Below are 23,231 nucleotides of genomic sequence, written 5' to 3' on the forward strand. Positions count from 1 at the left end.
CCTAAAGATAAGACTGAGCGAACATTGCAGAAATATTAAAAATGGATACCTAAACCATACAGTCAGGGGCGGACTGAGAACCCTCAGGGCCCCCGGGCAAAATAAATCAAGGGCCCCCTTACAGGCCCCACCTATACTCCGCATCAAGCGCCACCCATGTCCCGCCTCCATGCACCGCCTCCAGCCACACCCTACACAATCTTTAGACACAAGGAACAAAAGTGCAATAATCCCTTCAAGGCCCCAGTAGAGACTACAATTGAGGGCTAATGGGCCATGGTGGGGGGGAGCATTCTAGCAGAGGCTATCTCAGTGTCCTTTAGAGAGTGTGTTAGAAAGAATTTCCTCCAGGTCCCATTAGAGACTACAATGGAGTCTAATGGGGCCTGGAGGGGGGTCTCCAACACTCTGGTTCCTATTCACAATATAGCAACACAACATAGCTCGCTGATACCTAGGCCAAGTTGGCTCCTCTTACCTTAATTACTGTTGCTGGCTGGCAGTCTGTGGGCTTGCTGGAAGGCTGTGGGCTTACTGGCTGCGGCTGGCAGGCTGTGGGCTTGCTGGCTACTGCCGGCAGGCTGTGGGCTTGCTGGCTGCGACTGGCAGGCTGTGGGCTTGCTGGCTGTGGCTGGCAGGCTGTGGCTTGCTGGCTGTGGCTTGCTGGCTGGCAGGCTGTGGCTTGCTGGCTGGCAGGCTGTGGCTTGCTGGCTGCGGTTGGCAGGCTGTGGGCTTGCTGGCTGTAAGCCTAACTGGTGGCCTGTGGGCTGGCTGGCTGGCTGGCTACTGGCCAGCCTGTGGGCTGGCTGGCTGGCCGGCCTCTGGGCTGGCTGGCTTGCTGGCTACTGGGGCACTTGTAGATTATTTAAAGAAATAATCCATGCACAATAACCACTACTGCTCTGTGTAGTCGTTATGGTGCCAGGAGGACCGGGCCCCCCTCCCAGAGTAAGTAGTCAAACCGTTTAAGAACAGTTTGACAACTTACCTGGGGTCTGCTGGGATATGAGGCTGTAGTAGGGTATAGGAGCAGTGGTGCAATGTGTAAGGGGTGCAGTGTGTGTGAGTGGGTGTAGTGTGTGAATGTGTAGGGTGTGTGGGGCAATGTGTGTATGAGGGGGCTGTGTATGTGTGTGGCAATGTTAGTATGGGGGGCTGTGTGTGTATGGGTGGGCAGTGTATGTGTGTGTGAGGCAATGTGTGTAAATGTGTATGGTGTGTGTGGGGGCAGTGTGTGTGTGTATGGGGGGCTGTGTGTGTATGGGTGGGCAGTGTATGTGTGTGTGAGGCAATGTGTGTAAATGTGTATGGTGTGTGGGGAGTGTGTTTATGGGGCTAGAGTTCACTCTCACCACTGCGATCACCAGGAATCCCTGGTGGTCACAGTGTTGAGAGTGAACTCTAGCCCGTAGCTCCAGGGCTAGAGTTTACTCTCGCAAGAGCCGTAACGTTGCCGTGGTAACTGCGGCAACGATCTGTGCTCGCGCAAGAAGGACCCAGAGGAGCTGCAGGCTGAGCTCCCGGGTCCTCTCTTCCTCCCTCCCCTGCCGGCTGCCCGCACGGTGCCTGCGGACAGGGGAGGGGGCAATTGCCCTCCTCTTACTCCCCCCTCCCCCTCTTCTTCCCCCCCTTCCCCCTCTTCTTACTCCCCTTCTTACTCCCACCCTCTTCTTACTCCCCCTCCCTCTCTTCTTACTCCCCCTCCCTCTCTTCCTACTCCCCCTGCCTCTCTTTTTACCCCCTCCCTCTCTCTTCTTACCCCCCCTCTTCTTACCCCTCCCTCTCTCTTCTTACCCCCCTCCCTCTCTATTTTTACCCCCCTCTCTCTTTTTACCCACCCTCTCTCTCTTTTTACCCCCCTCCCTCTCTCTTTTTACCTCCCTCCCTCTCTCTTTTTACCCCTCTCCCTCTCTCTTTTTACCCCCCTCCCTCTTTACCCCCTTCCCTCTCTTTTTACACCCCCTCTCTCTTTTTACCCCCCTCCCACTCTCTTTTTAACCCCCACTCTCTTTTTACCCCCTCCCACTCTCTTTTTACCCCCCTCCCACTCTCTTTTTACCCCCCCTCCCACTCTCTTTTTAACCCCCCACTCTCTTTTTAACCCCCCTCCCACTCTTTTTAACCCCCTCCCACTCTCTTTTTAATCCCCCTCCCACTCTCTTTTTAACCCCCCTCCCACTCTCTTTTTAACCCCCCACTCTCTTTTTAACACCCCCCACTCTCTTTTAACCCCCCCACTCTTTTTAACCCCCCCACACCACTCTATCCCCACTCTCTTTTTAACCCCCCCTCCCACTCTTTTTTTAACCCCCCCTCCCACTCTCTTTTTACCCCCCCACTCTCTTTTTAACCCCCCCACTCTCTTTTTAACCCCCCCCACTCTCTTTTTAACCCCCCCCCACTCTCTTTTTAACCCCCCCTCCCACTCTCTTTTTAACCCCCCCTCCCACTCTCTTTTTAACCCCCCCCTCCCACTCTCTTTTTAACCCCCCCCACTCTCTTTTTACCCCCCCCCTCCCACTCTCTTTTTAACCCCCCCTCCCACTCTCTTTTTAACCCACCCCCCACTCTCTTTTTACCCCCCCTCCCACTCTCTTTTTAACCCCCCCTCCCACTCTCTTTTACCCCCCCACTCTCTTTTAACCCCCCCACTCTCTTTTAACCCCCCTCTCTTTTAACCCCCCCCCCTCCCACTCTCTTTTAACCCCCCTCCCACTCTCTTTTAACCCCCCCCACTCTCTTTTACCCCCCCACTCTCTTTTAACCCCCCCCCCACTCTTTTTAACCCCCCCCACTCTCTTTTTAACCCCCCCTCCCACTCTCTTTTTAACTCCTCCCCTGTAGCATGGCCGAGCGGCTGTGCGGTCCGCGGTGCCCGGCCGGAGTGATAGGAAGGTGCACACACACTGAGTGTGCACCTTCCTGTCAGTCTGGCCGGGTACAGGAAACAGAAACTCCTGTTCCGCGCGGAACAGAAGTTTCTGTTTCCTGTACCCGGCCGGACTGACAGGAAGGTGCACACTGAGCACCTTCCTATCACTCCGGCCGGGCACCGCGGACCGCACAGCTACAGGGGAGGGGAGGTGAGAAGCTGTAGCCGCCTGAGGCTCTGAAGAGAGCGCTCAGGCGGCTGCAGCATTTAAAGGGGCGGCCGGGCCCCCTGATGGCGGGCCCCCCTCCCGGCCGGGCCCTCGGACCATGTCCGAAGTGCCCGACCGGTCAGTCCGCCCCTGCATACAGTATCCAAACATTTTATTATGCACAATAAAGACCCACGCCTATTAAAATGTATCGGTATAAAAAAATGCTCTACCTCCTGACGTGGAGGTGATATAAAAAAGTTACTTGGAAAAACAGAGATGGAATGGGTGTATAAACTTCAGACTCTTATACCCCATGGCCTCAATGCAGATTTTGATTTACATAATTTTTTATAAATATTTATGTAATTTGATGCCTGTACCTAAAGCAAGGTTTTACTGTCATTTATTCAATTTACATATATCATGGTCTTATTGCTACCTGTTAATAACCCAATTTTTTATTATAATCTTTTATTTATCCTGCTCATTTTACTAGTATTGGCCCCTTTTTAATATAAGGTGTATTTGTTCCTTTTATCAATAATGTATTTATGTTTTCTTCCCATATTATTCCCCTTATTTTACTAGTTCCCTTTGGGTATTTGCCTCTTAGTCCTCCGTTTTAACTACATCTCCCATAAACCATTTCGGTCTCTATTGCCGATAATCACGTGACCATTTTCAACTGTCCATAACTAATATTTGGCATTTTCGTTTTCTACAATTTATCCCTGAATTAACATCAGACGAATATGGGTAAATATATGTCTAAGTTTTAATGTGATTGGAAACGGCCGTTGCTCGCGGCCAAATTGAACTACATTTCCCACTGAGCATTGCGGCTATGCTTCCGAAATGCGGAAGTGACGCCGGTCATGTGACCATTTTGAAACGTTTAAATTTATACTTTTCCACCCTCGTTTTTGATTTATATTAATTAGAATCATGCTGCTGTATCACAAATAAAGCTTCTATTAAGTTATTAACGTATTTTAAGTTTTAAACGTGCTTTTAATTCTGATTGGATGGACCAAGTTTTGGCGCCAAAATTCAAGTAATTATGTTCCTATATAATATCTACCCGCCAGGTTAAACATGTTATTCCATTTGAAAAAGTCCTTTTGTGACGAAACGCGTTATGGATATTTAAAAATATTGTGTTTTATATATTAAAGTATTTTTTGGTCATTTGTTTGTGCCAATTATCTTTTTTATAGACACATAATTTCTATTTTACCCTGGCTTTTTATTGTTATTTTTATCATTTTTTACTGGTTTTATAAGAAACCTTGAATACTCCTGGAAGTTTCCTGTACCCAAAGAAATCCTTAGGTGGGGATCAATCCACCCAAGCTGTCATCAAAGAGCAGTGTGTCTGCTCTTATTTTGTAAGTACATTTTTTTATTATTCTTATTCATATTGCCATACAGTGAGCACTATTGGCTGTTTCTTTTTATCCCGAGAATTAAAAACCACTCACGGAGAGGAACCTGCCTTATATCCCATAAGCGGGGATTAAACCGCTGTACGCACTTCACTCCAGAGCTGGACATTAGCTCTGGTAAATGTGAGTTTTATACTATTATTTTTCACGTCTATATCTGAATTTTACGTACTACACCATTGGTTGTTCCTTGTTCCTTTTTATCTTTCATATTAAGTGATACCACTACACAAGTAGAAGACCTCAACAACCAAGGACACTTGTAAGGACATAATAGCTGGACTTATTCTCTCCTTTTTTGTCTAAACCATTGGATTTTATTTTTGTGCGCAGCCTTTTTTATTGTATCAGTTTATTTTTTAGATTGGCTGCTCTTTTATTAATAACCATAGGTCTATTGGGGATAATATCTTTAAGTATATTATCTCTCTGGAGAATATACCAATATTTATTTAAGATCTTTTTAATTTGTTTTGCTTGTGGATTATATTGAGTAATAAATGCAAATTTAAATTTATTGTTCTGAGCATCAGAATTATTTTTGACCTGTTGTCTTTTATAATGATTTTTTTTTAAATGAGATCTATCTGTATCTAATATAGTTTGAATATCTGTATTTATTTGGTCCTGATCATAACCCTTTTCTGAATAACGTGTTTTAATTATCTGAGCTTGTTGGAAGAATGTTATATCATCTGAACAGTTTCTTCTAAGATGGATTAATTGACTCTTTGGCACATTAGAGAGCCAAGGAGGATGGTGAGCACTAGACAAGTCTATGGCTGTATTACAATCGGTTGGTTTGAAAAAGGTTTTAGTTTTCAGTTGATTTTGATCTATATAAATGGTTAGATCCAAAAAATCTAAAGAAACAGAACTAATATTGTCAGTAAATTGAAGATTATAATCATTAGAATTGATGCATTCGAAGAAGGCACCAAGACTTTCAATAGAACCTTCCCATACCAGTAATACATCATCTATGTAGCGATGCCATAGGACCAAATTGCCCCCTAGATGGTCACCAAGCCGAACATGCCGATGTTCCCAATGGAAAACATACATGTTGGCTGGGGGCAAATTTGGTACCCATGGCGACGCCACATTTCTGTAAAAAATATTGACCGTCAAACCCCCAAAATGTTTTGGTTAATACAAATGACATACATTGTGTCAAAAATTCAATTTGAATGAGTGAAATACGTGTATAACTGTTCAGTATATCCCTTATAGCTGAAATGCCCTTTTGGTGTGGGATGTTGGAATGGGATGTTGTTATATCTGCAGTAGCTAAAATGTATGTGGATTTCCATTGTATTGAAGTAAGATCTTGTAAGATATGTCTAGTATCTCTAATGTACGAATCACTGAGAGGAACATAGGGTTGAAGGAAAAAATCTGTGTACTCAGACAAATTGCAAGACAAAGAATTAATACCACTGACTATGGGACGGCCAGGAGGTTTTTGGAGATTTTTATGGATCTTGGGTAAGAAGTAAAAAACAACTAAAAAAACATACCTAATTAAAAAACATATCCAGTGTTCTACTACTTTTGTGATTTATTTGCTCCAATGCGGTTGTGGAGCCCAATACGTAGGTCGCACCACCCGTAAACTCCACATTAGACTTTTAGAACACTTCAACAATATCAAAAAAGGCAAACTTGATCATAGTGTTCTGAAACACTGTAATACATGTCCCCTTTTTCGTTGGGAAAATTTTCAAGCCTTTGGTATAGAACATATTGTATTAGGCTGTAGAGGAAGGGATAAACTTCAAGAATGAATCCGTCAAGAAGCATTCTGGATATATACCCTTAAAACATTACATCATGGCCTTAACGCTGAAATAGATCTACAAGGCCTGATTTAACCTATCCTCTGGAACACTGGATCTGTCATTTAGACTGTATATATTAATCTTCCTTTTTTTCTCTTCCATTTATTTTCTTCCTGTTATTATATTTTTTTCCTGTAATTTTATTTAGAATATATTGTTATTCAATGTATGTGTACACGGGCTATATATTTCTTTATATTTTATATTTTCTTTATATTTTTTATACATTATCAGTTATTTCTAGTATATGGATAGATGATGTTTATATATTTATATATTACCCATTTAGGTATCTATTATCAAGTGTCCACCAATGAATTGATTTATAGTTTATTGAACATTTATGTATCTAATATATATTTTTTAATACATTTTTTCAGCCTATTCATCCATTTATACTTTATTTATCATATTTTTGCCATATTATTATATATATTTTATTTTATTTTATTTTCATGTTTATATGGCGACAGATTGTTTGTTCTGTGTATTTTTCTTTATGTTTAGAGCTCTGGAATGTGCGTTCTGACACGCTCTATGTTCGAGCGTTTAGAACTCTGCGTCCTTTACACGCACAAGAAGCTTACCGGATAGACGTCATAAGAAGTGCGCCATTGCGTTCCAGACTGGAACGCACGCCGCCGGTGAACGGCATCAAGAAGAATTACCGTGGGTATAAGAAATCCTTCTACACAAGATTCTTTATATATCCCTGAAGAAGTCCTGCACACATTACTTAGGATGAAACGCGTTGGATAAAGAATATTGGACTCTTTATTGTATTTTATTTTTATTTATATTTTATTTACTCCCTCTGTTTGCTCTGCTGCTAAGACTGGAATTGTGCTTTTATCTACCATGCTGCCATCCAGTTCCACTGGGAGTGGAGATATGCTCATTACATCTTCCTGTTTGTAAGTGCAACCAATAAATTCATTTTGTACCTTTTTCTACATACTTCACCAAGTATGCCTTTTTTTTTTTTTATCAATTTCTCTGAAGATATCCATATATTTGGATCTACTATCAAATTCATCATCACATATACCCCAAGGGGGGTGAGAGGCCTGATTTTCACTTTTGTTTGTGAGTTTGCAATTAGCATCACATTTCCACAATCATTATCATACTGTGTTACACTATGATCTGTATTTTTTTTTTATCATTTTAGATTTCACAATATCCTTATATAGAATATTTCTACTCTGGTTACATTTTCCAGGTTGTATTTCACATTATATGCTTATTGAATGTGGTTTCCACTTTGTTGTCTTATGTTTTATTAAATGGAGTGCTCTGATGGCCCAGGGCAACCAATCTGATTATCTGTTAAAGGCTTCCCAGCTTTTTCCATCAGGATTTCTGCAATAACACACTTCAACAGAGATAGCCATTCCTTCAGATCACTTTCCATCTTAGGTACTCACAAATAGAGGGCAAATATCTCACTGTATTCTAGTGGGTAGAGACTGAGTCCTACAGAGATTAATTTCTGCTGGCAAGGTTCCCTTTCCCCTCAGGCCCTTAAACTTCTTGAAATAGCCCCACAGCTTGGATAATAGTAATATTTCTTATTTTGTGCCCTGTATGACAGTGAGCTCAGGAGAAGCAAATCCTATGAGACTAAGAAGACAAACTGCATAGTCCTTATATGGTATTTAATTGATCTTTCTGTCTATCTTTGTTTTATATGATGTTCTTTCATTGTAGGTTCATACAGTGACTTCCGTATTGTGAACAGCAGTGATACCTGCTCGGGGAGAGTGGAATTGCTGTACGCAGAGCAGTGGGGGACTCTCTGTAGCTCACACTGGGATTTACAAGCTGCTAATGTCCTGTGCAGACAGTTACACTGTGGTATTGCCATGTCTCTTTCAGATGGAGGGTATTTTGGGATGAGTAATGGTTCTGTTTGGAATGATAAGATTCATTGTAAGGGCACCGAGTCTCACCTATCAGAGTGCTCATTCACTGCTCTCGGGAACAGCAAGTGCCCCCTCTGGGATACAGCAGGTGTGATCTGTACAGGTAAGGTGGGTTTTCTAAACACATAATTAATAAATAAACACATGGTAATCAATTTGGAGGTGATATCATTCAGCACTAGATTTGGAAGCAGCAAGTGTTGTTCATTGTTTGTTTCTAGAGCAGAGAGACCTGCCTGGCATTCTGGTTCTGGATGCCCTTGTGGATGGGTCAGTCTGATATGTTAATGGTATAGATCCCCTATTTAATGGCACAATGTGAACCAATACTTGTTTAAGCAAACAAGGGGGGATACAGCACTTGTAGAATACTAATATAGTTCAAAGGCAGCTCAGTCACCAAGTCCGGGGCTTCTCTTGTCTGACGAAGAAAAAGGGAAAACAGAAGGGTGGTGTAGCACCTAATATGTCCTTGAAGATACATGAAATGATACAAAGAAAAACTGATAGTGTAGTATGTCAGATATAATTGTGAAAAAGTAAAAAAAGTAATCCACTCACACTTTTTGGGAGCCTGGGTGCAGCTCCAACCTTTGTGCTTAGGTGGATTGATACCCGCCTAGGAATATACTGTTGTCCACAAGTCTGCAAGTGGTCTTCCTCTAGATCAAATTCCTCAGGTAAGTAAGTATATGAGTGATGCTGATGTCTCTCCGTATATGGACATAGAAGATCCACAATGGTGTGTAACTGTAAAACTAAAATATAAGCTGTGAAATAAAAAAACATACTCACATTTAGTGGAGCAAAATGAGTTTTGCTCAAGCCAATAGGCGTAGGTGGTTTTATCGCCCCACCAAGGATCTAGGTGCTCATAAATCCAGCAGCAATCAGTATGGTCCAATAAAAAAGTACTTTTATTTATAAATACAAACGATAAAAACAAAAGTAAAATAGACTGGTATAAAATAGTATAAAATACACTTAATGCGTTTCACCAACATTGGCTTTATCAAAAGTGTTTATAGATAAAAAGGATCAGAGCTGCTTAAATAGGAGAACACAGTTTGAATGTAATGGTCATATGACGTCATAGGTCACATGACTGAAAACAATTAGCAATTACATTTTAAAACTTTATAAAAAATGAAAAGGGCCATAGGAGTACTATAAAGGAAGGTAGGTGAAGACAATGTGTATATTTAGACGTTAAACTCAGCATTTCTTTAATAAATATGTATAAAATAGTATAGTGGGATGGGAAAGAGGTAACAGCAAAATGGTGCACGGGCCGCGTCATGGGGACATATAACCTTCTACGCCTATTGGATTGAGCAAACCTAATTTTGCTCCACTATATGTGAGTACGTTTTTTATTTCACAGCTTGTATTTCAGTTTTACAGTTACACACTATTGTGGCTTTCTTCTCTTCTATGTCCATATACGGAGAGACATCAGCATCACTCATATGTTAGAGTGGGGTGTTACGACACTCACCGCCAGATAGATGAAGCCGCCGTTTAGTAAATAATCCCCTTTTCCAGGAACGCAGGTTCTGTACAGCCGACCGTCAAACTCCCGAACAGAGGATACGTGAACGCGGCAACTCCCGACCATAAAATCAGCCGAGCTCCTTTCACAGCTAGAAATAACGAAAAGCGCTTTCCCAGTAATTATTCCCACCACAAACGAGACCAAGCTCCGTCTTGAGGGTCAAACAGGAATCTCCTTTAATGGGGGCTACCTGCCCGGTATTTATGCAGGTCTCCCACAAGGTGGACACTCCCCTAGGGGACCTTGTGGAAGACTGTAACACATATAGAACAGTAGCCAATCGCAGAGGCGTAAATGTAAGCCCTCCCCATTTTACCCATAAATCCTTCCTCTCTATCCTGGAGATAATTGGGAAGAAACCTAATTATCTCCAAGGATAGAGGCAAATCGTCATTTTAAATACAGTATGAAAAATACATTAAAATACATAAATGAGGAAATACCGAATAAATATGGTTCGTGTAACGTATCCCCAGATAGCCTGGATCTGAGTGCATATTTCTACCGAATAGCGCTCAGATCCGATCTACACAGTTCAATCGCCATGGAGTCAAAGTCTCTCACAAGTCTTTCGGTAAACGATTGACTCCATGAGACAGCTATCTGGGTGTTCGTATGCCTCAACAAAATAGAAGGCGGGCGGCAGCTTCCAGCGGTGTTCGGTAGATAAAGTGTCCGCTTTTAGTTCCATAGAATCGACACCGAACACCGCTGTTCTTCCTCGTGTCCCAAAATGGCAGCCGCCTCGTGGTTGGCATATGAACGACGACCACCCATACGGATGAAATGGAGAGGTGTCTGCGGTTAACCACAACGTTCTAATTGGGGCCAAGAGGTTAACCAGCAGCACACTCCTCTCCTGGGTGGCCGTCCGTTCAGTAGTTTCAATCGGTATTCCGTAACCACACAAACAGGGGCATACGGACAGGAAATCCAACGAAATAAAGGCAAACAGACGAACCAACAATACTAGTCTGTACAGATGGATCTGTCACATGGGGATTACACCACTCCATGCTACATTTAGAGAGCCGACTCTCTGGCTCCAACATATGTGAGTGCACATTTCTTATCCGGTCTTAACTTTCTTGTAGGTGTGACATACCACACCATATTATTTCATTTTTTCTCCCACATGCTTATGAGGAATTTGATCTAGAAGAAGACCGCTTGCAGACTTGTGGACCACAGTATATCCCTAGGCGGGGATAATTCTGCCTAAGCGCGAAGGTTGGATCTGCACCCAGCCTCCCAAAAAGTGTGAGTGGATTACCTTTTATTCTTTTTAACAATTGTATCTGACATACTACACTATCAGTTTGTCTCTGTATCATTTTACGTATCTTCAATACTTGTTTAAGACCTGAGCAAAGATTTCACAAAGTGTAGGTTATTCTCCTTTGACTTATTTTAATGAAATGTGTATCAGTAACAATATCGAATTTACCTATAAACTGATTTTAAACCTCAATTTAGTAAATCTCAGCAGGAAGAACACAGAATATAGAATGAATGGTAAGACAATACAACAAATGTAAAAGAATCTAACAGTCAGAATGCTCACTGACTCCTTTATATTCAGTGGCATATGAAGAAATTACAATTGCATATTATACATTTATCAACATATTAACAGCTCTTAATGAGCCATTATCAGTATAAATATGATCCCATGTTTGGGGGGGTGGGTTGAATAAGCACCAGGGCCCTAAGTACTCTTCCACATGACAATAGCCCTTTTTGATTCTTTAAGAGTGTTCTTTTATGGTCTGTTGATAGGCTGACCTTCAAATCCCTCCACTAGCCAGGAGCACAGAGACTTCCTTCACAATCACTTACCAAAGCACTAACTTTGGACTTTGTAACTGTATCAAAATCAGTAATTAATTAGAAAAAGTGAAATTGAATCAATAACATGCTATATTAGATTTTACTTCTTACCTGTAATTTCTGTCCTCTCCCAGGGAAGGAGGAAGCTTTACGTCTGGTGGACGGGGACAGTCACTGTGCAGGGAGATTGGAATTTCTCCAGGATGGTAACTGGAACAGAGTTATGGCTGATCAGTGGGACATTAATAAAGGCCACATTGTGTGCAGAGAGTTACACTGCGGAAATGCCGACAGCACATTCACATTTAAAGCTCAGACTCCTGGCAATGACTGTGTGACGTGGGACAGTGTTATGTGTGACGTAAATAAAACTGAATCAACTGATTGTCCTACAAATCAAACAAGCCCAGCACCAGCGTGTACCGACCAGAACCTGGATGTGGGGGTCATCTGCTCAGGTTTTTAACTGTCGTTAATTACAGAGTTTTACTAATTAGAGATTTTGTAATCTAGCCTTAGTTTATAAAATATTGTATCTGTAATAAATGTAAAAATTGCTTATTCTCTCAGCTCTCAGACAGACCCAGCTGGAGCTTCCTGGAGTAGAGAGGGAGAATGAAATAGAATGTGGTTAAAATATACAATTAGAGGCACTCACTTTAATAAGGAGGGCAGCAGTAAATCCCACAAGGATTCACAACACCTCATGAAAAATGTGAAACAAAACAAGCAAACAAAGATGTAAAAACCGCCCCACAAAAAGGGAAACGTAAAACGATCACCTAAAAGTAATTATACTTATAGTTTATAGAGATCTTCATGTATAACACTATATCAAGTCTTGGGAAATAAAAATACAAAAACATATAATAGTGCAATATGAAATGATAACAATGAATTTATAGGGCTATTAAAAGGTCAAGTGATATCAGCACGGACCGCACAATCCCCGTCTTATTATATACTGGAGTCAGGGTCACCAGGTTTCTTACTTGAAATATGTAAATATAAAGAAAAAGAACCAAAGTCAAGGTTTATAATCTTGTAAATTGGATATTAAAGAAATGAAGGTATCCTACTTACAATTTTTAGAGCATGAAACTGCTCTGGGTTTGAAGAGCTTTGGTGGTTTAATCCCCAGCACGAATACAATGGAAGCAGGATGCCAGAAAAAATAACTGAAGACAAAATATATAAAATGGAACTGTATTTTATTAGTACAGAATAAAAACAAAGCTATTACAAATGTAGCCCAAATTAAAAAGAGGATCTACCCTTAACGCATTCCGCCTTGGGGGCTCTCATCTAAGCTCTCCTGTACTTACCCTGGTGGTCCACCAATCGACCGCTGCTACCCACGCTGCCAGAGGCTTCAGTCAGCCTCTTGGACGGCAGATGCTGTGCGCCCACCCCTTTTTATGATGCGGCGCACACGTGCCAGCATCATGATGGCATGGGAGCTCTAATCAATAGAGCTCAGCACACTCGCACCTTTTGGGGGTGTGGTTATGCTAACCACGCTCCCAAACATATAAAAATTCAGTTTGCCCAAGGCACAGTGCCCTGTCGTGGTTCCTAGTGTCACTAGTGTCCGAATAGCGCAAGTTTGTATGTCCTTTTGGTATTTGACCTGGCTTGCTATTGACCACTCTGTTTTCTGGTTCCCTTGATTCTGTATTGTTTCTCATGATTGTGTATTTCTGGCTTCCCTTGACCTCGGCTTGTTTTTGAAGTTTCTTAAAGTTTTTTCTATATTCCGGACTTCTAAGGACCGGTTTAGAGACCTTTTATCTGTCTCTGTTTCTACTGGTGGGTTTTCACTCTGCTTGTTGGGTTAATCGTTACATTACAACTGGGTTAATAGACCCTGCAGATGTTAATCCCCAGATAATGGCTCATGACGTACATCTTGATAGTCTTGACCACCGTATGGATCAGTTCGCACAGGCCTTGCAAACTCTGATTAATACATCAGCTGACGGATAAACCCAGACTATAAGTCCTATACATGCTGGTGTGGAATCCTCCACTCACAGCAGTAACACAAATCCTAACCAGTCCATAAGCTAGAGCGGGGATCCCTCTAAATGTAGAGGCTTTCTAAATCGGGTTATTATTTTGTTCGAGCTGTGTACCAGAGCTTATCCCACTGACAGGGCTAAAATAGGCCAAATGTCTGCTAAATGAGCTACTTACTTGGGGAAAAAAATTCCATCTGGAGTTCTCTGCAGTCCAAGGCTAAATTGGGCCCTGGGATGAGGCACCTGTGTCAGGGAGGGGTGCAAAACCAAGGAAATGGCTAGACTCCTAAATATATATATGAGAAAACAAGGGTCTAGCTGCGCTCACCTAAACATGCATAAATAGGGTGCTGCTGGGAGCCAATAACTGCAATAAAAATGAAAATTCAGTGCACTCCTTTATCTACTAAACAGCAACTTTGGTGCTGACAGATTGTTAGTGGGGGTTTTGTTACATTATATGATCATACATTGCATAAGCCTGCCACATCGTCAATCCCAGGGCCCTATTTAGCCTTGTACTGCAGAGAACTGGAGATGGAATTTCTCCCCCCCCCCCAAGTAAGTATCTCATTTAGCAGACATTTGGCTGTTAGAGTAGGACCTGCCAAAGATGGGGCAGGCTTATGCAATGTATGATCATATAATGTAACTAAACCCCCATTATTTTTTGCCTAGATTAGATGTTTTTTAAAAAACTAACAATCTGTCAGCACCAAAGAGTACGTACAGGCATGTAACATATGCACTCAGTCCAAGACGCCCTATGCTTTAACCTGTGGTCTGTTGCATCCTTTGATCATACCTTAAAGACCCTCGTCCAGTATATCCATCGATTTTTATCATTGACTTACCTAAATCTGAGGGTCACACAGTTATCTTAACTGTTACTGATAGATTTTCTAAATTGGTCCATTTTGTGTCTTTACCTAAACTACCTTCATCTCTAGAATTAGCTATATATTCACTAGGGAGGTGTTCCGCTTACATGGTATACCAGAAGAGATAGTATCCGATAGGGGTCCACAATTTGTCTCACAATTCTGGAAGGCAATTACTAACCAATTTGGGATTAAATTATGTCATATGTCTGCCTATCATCCTCAATCCAAAGGTGCTGCTGAGAGAATAAACCAATCCTTGGAACAATATCTACGGTGTTTTATTTCGGACAATCAGGATAATTGGTCAAAACTGCTTCCCGGGACTGAATATGCTCACAACTGTAATCAACGAGAATCCACAAGCCACAGTCCTTTCTACCTCAATAATGGTTACCATCCTTTGATTCTTCCATCTGCCTTTCCTTCACTGCTGTTGAGGAATACTTGGATAACCTGAGGAATGCATGGGAGCAGGTTCAGCACATCCTGACACAAAAAACGACTTTACAAAAGAAAAATGCTGACAGACACCGACAAGCAACTCCTATGTATCAAGTGGGTGATAGGGTTTAGCTTAGTACCAAGAATATCAACTTAAAAAGTACCTTCAAAACAGTTTGCTCCTTGTTTCATAGGCCCCTATCAGATATTGAGACGTATAAACCCTTTTTCGTATAGATTGCAACTACCCCCTGCATTACGCATCCCCAATACCTTTCATGTTTCCCTGTTGAAACCCCTCTCACCTAACTAGTTCATGAGACACTTTTTCAATCCTACTGCTGTTGTGGGAGAGGGGCAAAAAGAATATGAGATCCAGTCTATTCTGGATTCCCGTTTCTCTAGGGGAATTCTTTAATACTTGATCAACCTGGAAGGTTATGGTCCTGATGAGAGATCCTGGGTGGAGGCGAGTGATGTCCATGCTCTCTGTCTGCTCCGGGCCTTCCACTTTCGCCCCAGTGGGCAGTTCTAAGAGGGGGGTATTGTAAGCTCTCCTGTACTTACCATGGCGTTTTGCCGATTTACTGTCGCTCACATGCTGTCAGAGGCTCCAGTCAGCCTTTTGGGGGTGTATTTATGCTAACCGCACCCCAAAACATATAAAATCTCAGTTTGCCCAAGGCACAGTGCCCTGTTGTGGTTCCTAGTGTCACTAGTGTCCCAATAGCGCGTTCTTTAGTCTTTTTGGGTATTTGACCCGGCTTGCTATTGACCACTCTATTTTCTGGTTCCCCTGACTCGGCTTTGTTTCTCATGTGCATTTCTGACTTTTCTTGACCTTGGCTTATTTTTGACGTTTCTTAAAGTTATTTCTATATATCGACCATTCTAGGGACCGGTTTAGGGACCTTCTATCTGTCTCTGTTTCTACTGGTGGGTTTTCACTCTGCATGCTGAGTTAATCGTTACATCTCAAAAGAGAAAGCTCCAGGGTGAAATGCATTAAATGTATATTCTCAAAAGTGGGTTCAGTGTTTGGTTCTCTGGTGGTCCTAAGGGATAATTTCCCAGCTGCTTAAAGGGGATATTAACCAAATAGTGGGTATAAGCCATAACAACTGAGTGTAAAAGTGTACTGAATCTATTGTAATTTACTGGTATTTAATTTACACTGTGTGGTTTACCATCTTAACTCATTCTAATTTCGATACACTCTTTTCAGATATCTAAGGATTACACAGACACCCCATCTGTTATTCATTGCAGGACAAGATATTTGAAACTTTTGCCAGTTCAAATAAAGTCATATGTTAGGCTCCATTTCGTGACTTCAGTGCAGTAAAACATTTTTTTAATAGAGATAGGATTTGAATTGATTTTACATATATTGGGTAAATTTACTCACTTTGGTGTTTTTGTGTTAGGGTTTTCTTTTACTCATCCACATGTTACTACCAGGCAGCACACGCCCAGACTTTCCAAGAGAGTGCTTTTTTGAGGATTGTTTATCATATAGAGGGTTAAGCCCTAGGCCACCCCTGGTGTGTCCCTCTGGTGCACTGATTGTGCCGTTTCCATTGCAATTTATTTTTTCTTTTGTATACATTCTAAGACTTGTTTAACTGTAGGTTGTAACACTAGAAAACGTGGGTATGTCCAAAGGCACAAATATTTATACAAGGCACTATACGTATTGCTACACAGGCAGAATGTTTTACATGAAAGAATAAAGTCACCAATCAGAAATGTTTCCTACAGAAAGCAAATTATTGAGATTGGTCGATGGTCCAGGTCGATGTGCGGGCAGAGTGGAGATCTATCACCAGGGTGAGTGGGGGACAGTCTGTGATGACCTCTGGGACCGAGCAGATGCTGACGTGGTTTGCAGACAGTTGGGCTGTGGTCGTGCCATCAATGCCACTACAATGGCCAATCACGGCAGAGGAACTGGGAAGATCTGGTTGGATGATTTAAAGTGTGTGGGAAATGAAACGGCTCTATGGGAATGTGAATCGAGTCCATGGGGCCAACATGACTGCGGCCATAAAGAAGATGCTGGAGTCATATGTTCAGGTATCAGATATTTATTATTATGAAGCAAAGTAAATAAAACTGCCTGACGGTTATGGAGGGATTTCTTACTATTATGGGGGAAGTATGCAAAATAAAATAGGTATAAAAAAGCAAAACTACATTTCACAATAAACACAACTGACACCAGTGTTGTAAATGAATCTGAATGCAGTATCAGCACTGATGCTATATTAAGCAATTATAGTAATAAACTCCTGATAATAAAATCATTTCATTTTATTAAATGTTCAGTCTCAGCCAGGGAAGTTGCTAATGAAGAGCTGATCTGGACTACAGCTCTGAGTGAGCTTCTGGATTTAATTTTAGTAACCTTCATTTGTTAACCTCAAGTACCTTCTTCCTATTAAAACAATCTGCTTCTTGTATGTTACATTATTGCACAAGTATACAGTTCATGGCAGAACCACTGTAATGCAAAATATTTGCTTACAAATATTTTTTTTTTATTCAAGAGAGCTGTGTCAGAATGACTTCATGACTTCTCCCAGTGAGCACTTCATAAAACAAATGGGGGGGTACAGGGTGTCTGGTTGGACCACAATGACCAACATGGCCATATCAGCATAGCCATCAGCACAGCATAGCCATGTATTCAAATCATTGGCAACATATCTACAGGCAAATGGGTATACTGACACCAAGAAAGATCACAAGAAAGGCATTACACACATTGACTTACCACAGTTGTGGACATGTTTGTGGCCATGAGAGCAGCGTAGCAGGCCTCACAAAATTGAGGATGGATGTGTTTGTGAGTCTTATCTTTTCCAACTTCACATTGGGACACTGACCAGATTCTCCTCAAATTTGTTGAGGTCAAAACTTATCTTGCCAAAAAATGGAACTGAATAAACCAAAATGTTTTGATGGAGAATTACGCCTTGGGCTCCAGAACAGTGGCACTAGTAAACTGCAGGTGATAGGGCGTATTATGCGATCATGGACCGCTCAAACTCTATTGCCTCGCATCTTTATGTGATCAATAGCACCTTGGAAGATCTCAACAACTGCTTAAGGAGCAATAACTTGAGAGTTTGGGGTCTGCCCAAAAAGCCTTGAGAAGGTTCTTTACTGAATACTGTGACGAAAGCAATTTCCCCACTGGTTTTTGGAGAGGACTAATGGCCAGCCTTTTGCCGAAAGAATATGGGCCCTGCAAAAAGACATGTTAAAAAGTGACTTCATGGGAAAATGTGCCTTTTCCCCTTCCCCTTTTTCCTGTCCTATTGTTTCCCCAGCAGGGTGTTGTCCCAGCGACACTGCCAGACCAGTTTACACTGGTTGCTTTGTCCCTCCTCAATCTCCCATCAGCCCTTACTATTGTCTAACCCCACCCTTCCTTGTACTATAGTGCACTTTTAACATTGAAAATAGACCGGCCGCACAGCCTAATGAAACTGTTTTGGTCGTGAAGTCATGCTTGCGGTCGGTCAAAAGAGATTTCCAGGAATTTCCTGATCCCCTGCTCTGATCTGGGTGATATGTTATTCACCCAGATCAGGGCTATCTGGGGATGTAATATTTATGGGAATATGTTATGTTTTGGGGTGTTTTCTGTACTTTGGGGAGAATGTGTGTTTTTCTGCCTGGGGATAATTAGGTTATTCTATTAGCTACTTTAATTATATCCCAGGCAGAGGGGAGGTCTTGTTTGCTGTACATGGGAGTGTCACAGACTGTACGTTTGTTCTTATTGGTCTGTACAGTTGGGAATGCGGTGTTCCATCAGGTCCAGGTGGGGTGTGCCTCTGGCCTGAGGAATTGTATATAAGCAAACCTGTATCAATAAAGCCTGAGACTTGTTCTACCCTTCGTGAAGTTTCAGCTCATGTTTGGGGATTGCTATATTCACTATACTCCCCAGAGTATAATCACTGAGCTCTTATAAGAGTTTGTTCCTGTTCCTGCTCTCTGGATTAAGAGAAGTCTGCCTACTGGAAGCTGGATCCTGGTCTTGGGTCCAGAGTGGGTGGAAGACGGCGAGACACCAACCAAGCTGCGGCGGTGGAGCATCTGTCAGTGGAGGTACCCAGTCAGAGTGCCAGGCAATCCATTACAGATACATTTGCCGATATACTTTGGTTTCTTTTACCTGACATCCTTGATTCTCGATGGCAGATTTATCAGGCCCACTGAGTTCTGCTTCCTCCAGACCTCCAAGAGATATTATTAAGGGAGTTAGTAAGTGGAAACTTACTTGCCACCCGTGGAGTAAGAGGCAACCATATTACTTCTTTAATAAGACGAAGTAACATTTTTATAGCCTCCATCTCAAGCCATAGAGGACTTCCATTTTCCAAGTTAAATTTAAGAGCTATAGCCGCATTAGTCACAGAATAATAATGACTGTATTTTTGTAAACCCATATCCCCACAATTTCTGAGCTTTTGTAAAATAGCCAATTTAATTCTGCTACGAATGTCGGAAGGGTAAAGGAATGGTTAAGGGAATTGCTCTTAAAAATATAAAACTTTGAGAAGGAGTCATTTTGATAGAATTAATCTTACCTAGCCAAGAAATTTCCAGACTACACCACCTCTCAATAACTTCCCTAAAAGCGGACCAGATCTTAGCTAAATTATAAGTATGCATCTTTGACAGATTCTTGCACAGAAAGATGCACAAATAAGAAATATAGTAATCTCTCCAGTAACATTTAAAAGCAGCTTTTAAAATATGCATTTCTTGCCATGGAACAGACATGAGAATGCACGGGTTTTATTTGTATTCAGTTTATAATACGAAACGTTGACACATTCTTACAGGATTGACATTCGAGGTGTAATTGAGGTCAAAGGATTTTTTAAAAATAACATGATATCCTCCACAAAGAGGCCTATCTTGTGTTCTCTGTCTCCGACCGCAATGCCCTCTAAGTCTACACACTTCCATTGCTTCAGCCAAGAGTTCAATTGCCAGCACAAATAAAAATGGCAACAATTAACACCCCTGTCTTGTGCCATTAAATAAGGTAAAACTATCAGGCAGAAAACCAGTTGCAGATACTTGAGCAGTTGGATTACAATATAAATCAAATACAGTCTTAATGAAAGCATCTGGAATGTTAGACCGCTACATAACCTCCCTCAAGAAATCCCAATGAATTCTGTCAAACGCCTTATCTACATCTAAAGATAAGCAAAGAAGGTGTGCCATCCAATTTACTTTGGTGAATCAAATTGATAAAGTGTCTTATACTATCCGGGTGCTGATGGTTTAAAACGAATCCCACCTGGTGATAATCAATAAGGCAAGGGAGAATTTGAACGAGATGAATAGCCAATATTTTAGAGTAGTTTTTAGTGTCATCATTATTTAATGAAATTGGACAAATATTTGGACAAGCATTGAGAGTTTTACTAAGCTTGGCCAATGTTATAATTTGAGTACATAATGCATCTCCCGACATCTCACCAGTAGACAAATAAAATTGAAACAATTTAGATAAATGAGGGACTAAAACACTGGAGAAAGTCTTATAATACGACATTGTGAAACCATCAGGTCCTGGAGTTTTTCCAGCTGGTATCTTATGAATGGTGTCAGCAATTTCCTTTTGTGATATGAGGAAATGTAATATATCCAATGGGTCAATTGAGACTTGTTTCAAAAGGAAAAAATAGACAAAATGAGTGAGGTAAGATTCCACATTAAAAAAAAGTGTCGCAACCCCTAAAAACAAATATTTTTACACAGTCGTAATAATCTTTTAAAAACTTCGGTAAATATATATAAAGATTACCTTCTCGCTGCTGGATTCCTTCCAATAGTAAAATGATACTTCACGACATATGAAAAGTAGTCCCTACACGTGGGTAATCACAAACATTCCACATAAAAACATAAACAAATGCACACATGGCATAATACTGAGACCGCAGTCCTCATGTATGCTAAGGTGGTCCAAACATAACATATAATAGAAACTGAAAAATGTGGTGTGACGAAGTGCCCTTCGCCACTTTGTATTGGAGAGGCCTGCTTGCCTGCCTCCTCCCCTGCGACTATGGCCCCGGGGGATTGTACCCTGTTAAAGACTATTTTAGCAGATTGGATTTTAAAAGACTCTTGCTGCCCCTTTAAATTGTATTGGAGCAGTTCTGCAGCTTTAAATTGGCACTTCGGATGCAGCCGAAGTGCCGAAGTAGTCGAAGTAGCCGCCATTCGACAAACGAACATGTGGCGGTGGCCATCTTTGTTCACTCGAACGAGGTCAGCGATATGTGTAGCCAAATCCATGGAACTGAAATCGGCTACACATTTCAACGAACACCGCTGACCCTTACCTTCTCCTACACTCCGTTTTCAGCTGCAGAGACTAAGTCCCGTTCGGCAGTTTGAACTCACTGCTATACTAAGCTAAATGCACGAACAGCCCCGTTAATTTTTCTGTGTAAAATAGACCGACCGCACAGTCCAAATCTATGGAACTGTTTTGGGCAGGAAAATGTGCTTGCGGTCGGTCATAAAGGACTCCCAGCTAACTTTTTATGTACTGGTGGGATTTGTCTGATTTTTGAGTATGTTCATATTTCAAGTATGCTGGTTAATAATATATGATTTTTTATGAAGATTGGATGTGTGGTTTTAAAGTTATAGGACATGTATAAAAACTGTATTTTTCCTGCTTGTGATAATTATGTTAACCTATTGTGTAGCATAATTATATCACAGGCAGAGTGGCGGATTTTGTGTATAATTGCTGGGAGTGTTTTCTGTAATGTACGTGTGTTATTGGTTGTTCTGTAAAACCCTGTGGGTGGTCCTATGTAGGGAAAACCTGCATAAAAGAATGCCCTTTGGTGCCAAGTAACTCAGATCTTCTTGACCCTCAATACATAGCCTTGTCTCGTTATTGGAGAGAACTGCTTTATCACACTGGGTATTGCTATGCTCTGCATACTCCCTGGAGCCTTAATCACTTAGCTCTTTTAAGAGCTGTACCTGTTACCCTCTCCTTGGAGGAGAGGTCTTCCCCACACGGTCCTGGAGGACAGAAGCTGATCCAGGGTGGAAGGAAGACGGCGAGACTCCAGTTAAGCTACGGTGGTTGTGGAGTCTGTGGTGGTTTTGGCGTCTGCTGCAGTGCTTGGAGTCCTCAGGAAGTGCTAGGAGCATCCTTCAATGGAGGTACCCAGTCGGGGTGCCATAGATCTGTTACATGTGGTATAACTTCATTTATGATTTATAACACTATTATAAAGCAAAATTGAAAAAATAAGCCAAAATATACATTTACTGCTGACATGTGTGACATGTCATGATTCCCTTTTATTCCAGAGGTTTGGTCCTTAAGGGGTTAAGTGACCCTGTAACAATGTGGCGGATAGTGATGTACCGAACTGTTCGCCAGCGAATAGTTCCTGGCGAATATAGCGTGTTCGCGTTCGCCACGGCGGGCGAACACATGCGCGGTTCGATACACCCCTATTCGTCATCATTGAGTAAACTTTGACTCTGTGCCTCACGGTCAGCAGACACATTCCAGCAAATTAGCAGCAGACCCTCCCTTCCAGACCCTCCCACCTCCTGTACAGCATCCATTTTAGATTAATTCTGAAGCTGCATGCTTACTGAGAGGAGGGAAAGTGTAGCTGCTGCTCATTTGATTGGGAAATTGATAGCTAGGCTAGGGTATTCAGTGTCCACTACAGTCCTGAAGGACTCATCTGATCTCTGCTGTAAGGACAGCACCCCAAAAAGCCCTTTTTAGGGCTAGAACATCAGTCTGCTTTTTCTTTTTTTTTTCTGTGTAATGTAATTGCAGTTGCCTGCCTGCCAGCTTCTGTGTCAGGCTCACAGTGGATACTGTGCCCACTTGCCCAGTGCCACCACTCATATCTGGTGTCACAATAGCTTAAGCTTGCATTTATAAACAAAAACATTTTTTTTCACTGTAATAGATTGCATAGCAGTTAGTTGTCTGCCAGCTTCTGTGTCAGGCTCACAGTGGATACTGTGCCCACTTGCCAACGTCAAGGCAGACCCCCCTAAGCGGGTCCTAACACTGACCCTTCAGCCTGCTTCCTTGAGCTTCCGGCAAAGATATCTCTAATGAGACAGAAAGGGGTATTTTTTATATACACCCCTTTACTTATTAACCCTTAAT

The 23,231-nt window shown here is 41.8% G+C and overlaps 1 protein-coding gene across 1 annotated transcript in view; it reads left to right on the forward strand.

Moving 5' to 3' along the window:
• Positions 1–23,231, forward strand: part of LOC134582710 (scavenger receptor cysteine-rich type 1 protein M130-like) — a 109,113-nt gene that overhangs the window by 47,003 nt on the left and 38,879 nt on the right. Inside the window, exons 9-11 of the mRNA XM_063439353.1 lie at positions 8,080–8,397; positions 11,814–12,137; positions 16,787–17,101. Coding sequence (XP_063295423.1) covers positions 8,080–8,397; positions 11,814–12,137; positions 16,787–17,101 — 957 coding nt within the window. The remainder of the gene's footprint in view (positions 1–8,079; positions 8,398–11,813; positions 12,138–16,786; positions 17,102–23,231) is intronic.

Source organism: Pelobates fuscus, chromosome 13 (assembly GCF_036172605.1).
Source record: "Pelobates fuscus isolate aPelFus1 chromosome 13, aPelFus1.pri, whole genome shotgun sequence".
Lineage (NCBI taxonomy): Eukaryota > Metazoa > Chordata > Amphibia > Anura > Pelobatidae > Pelobates > Pelobates fuscus.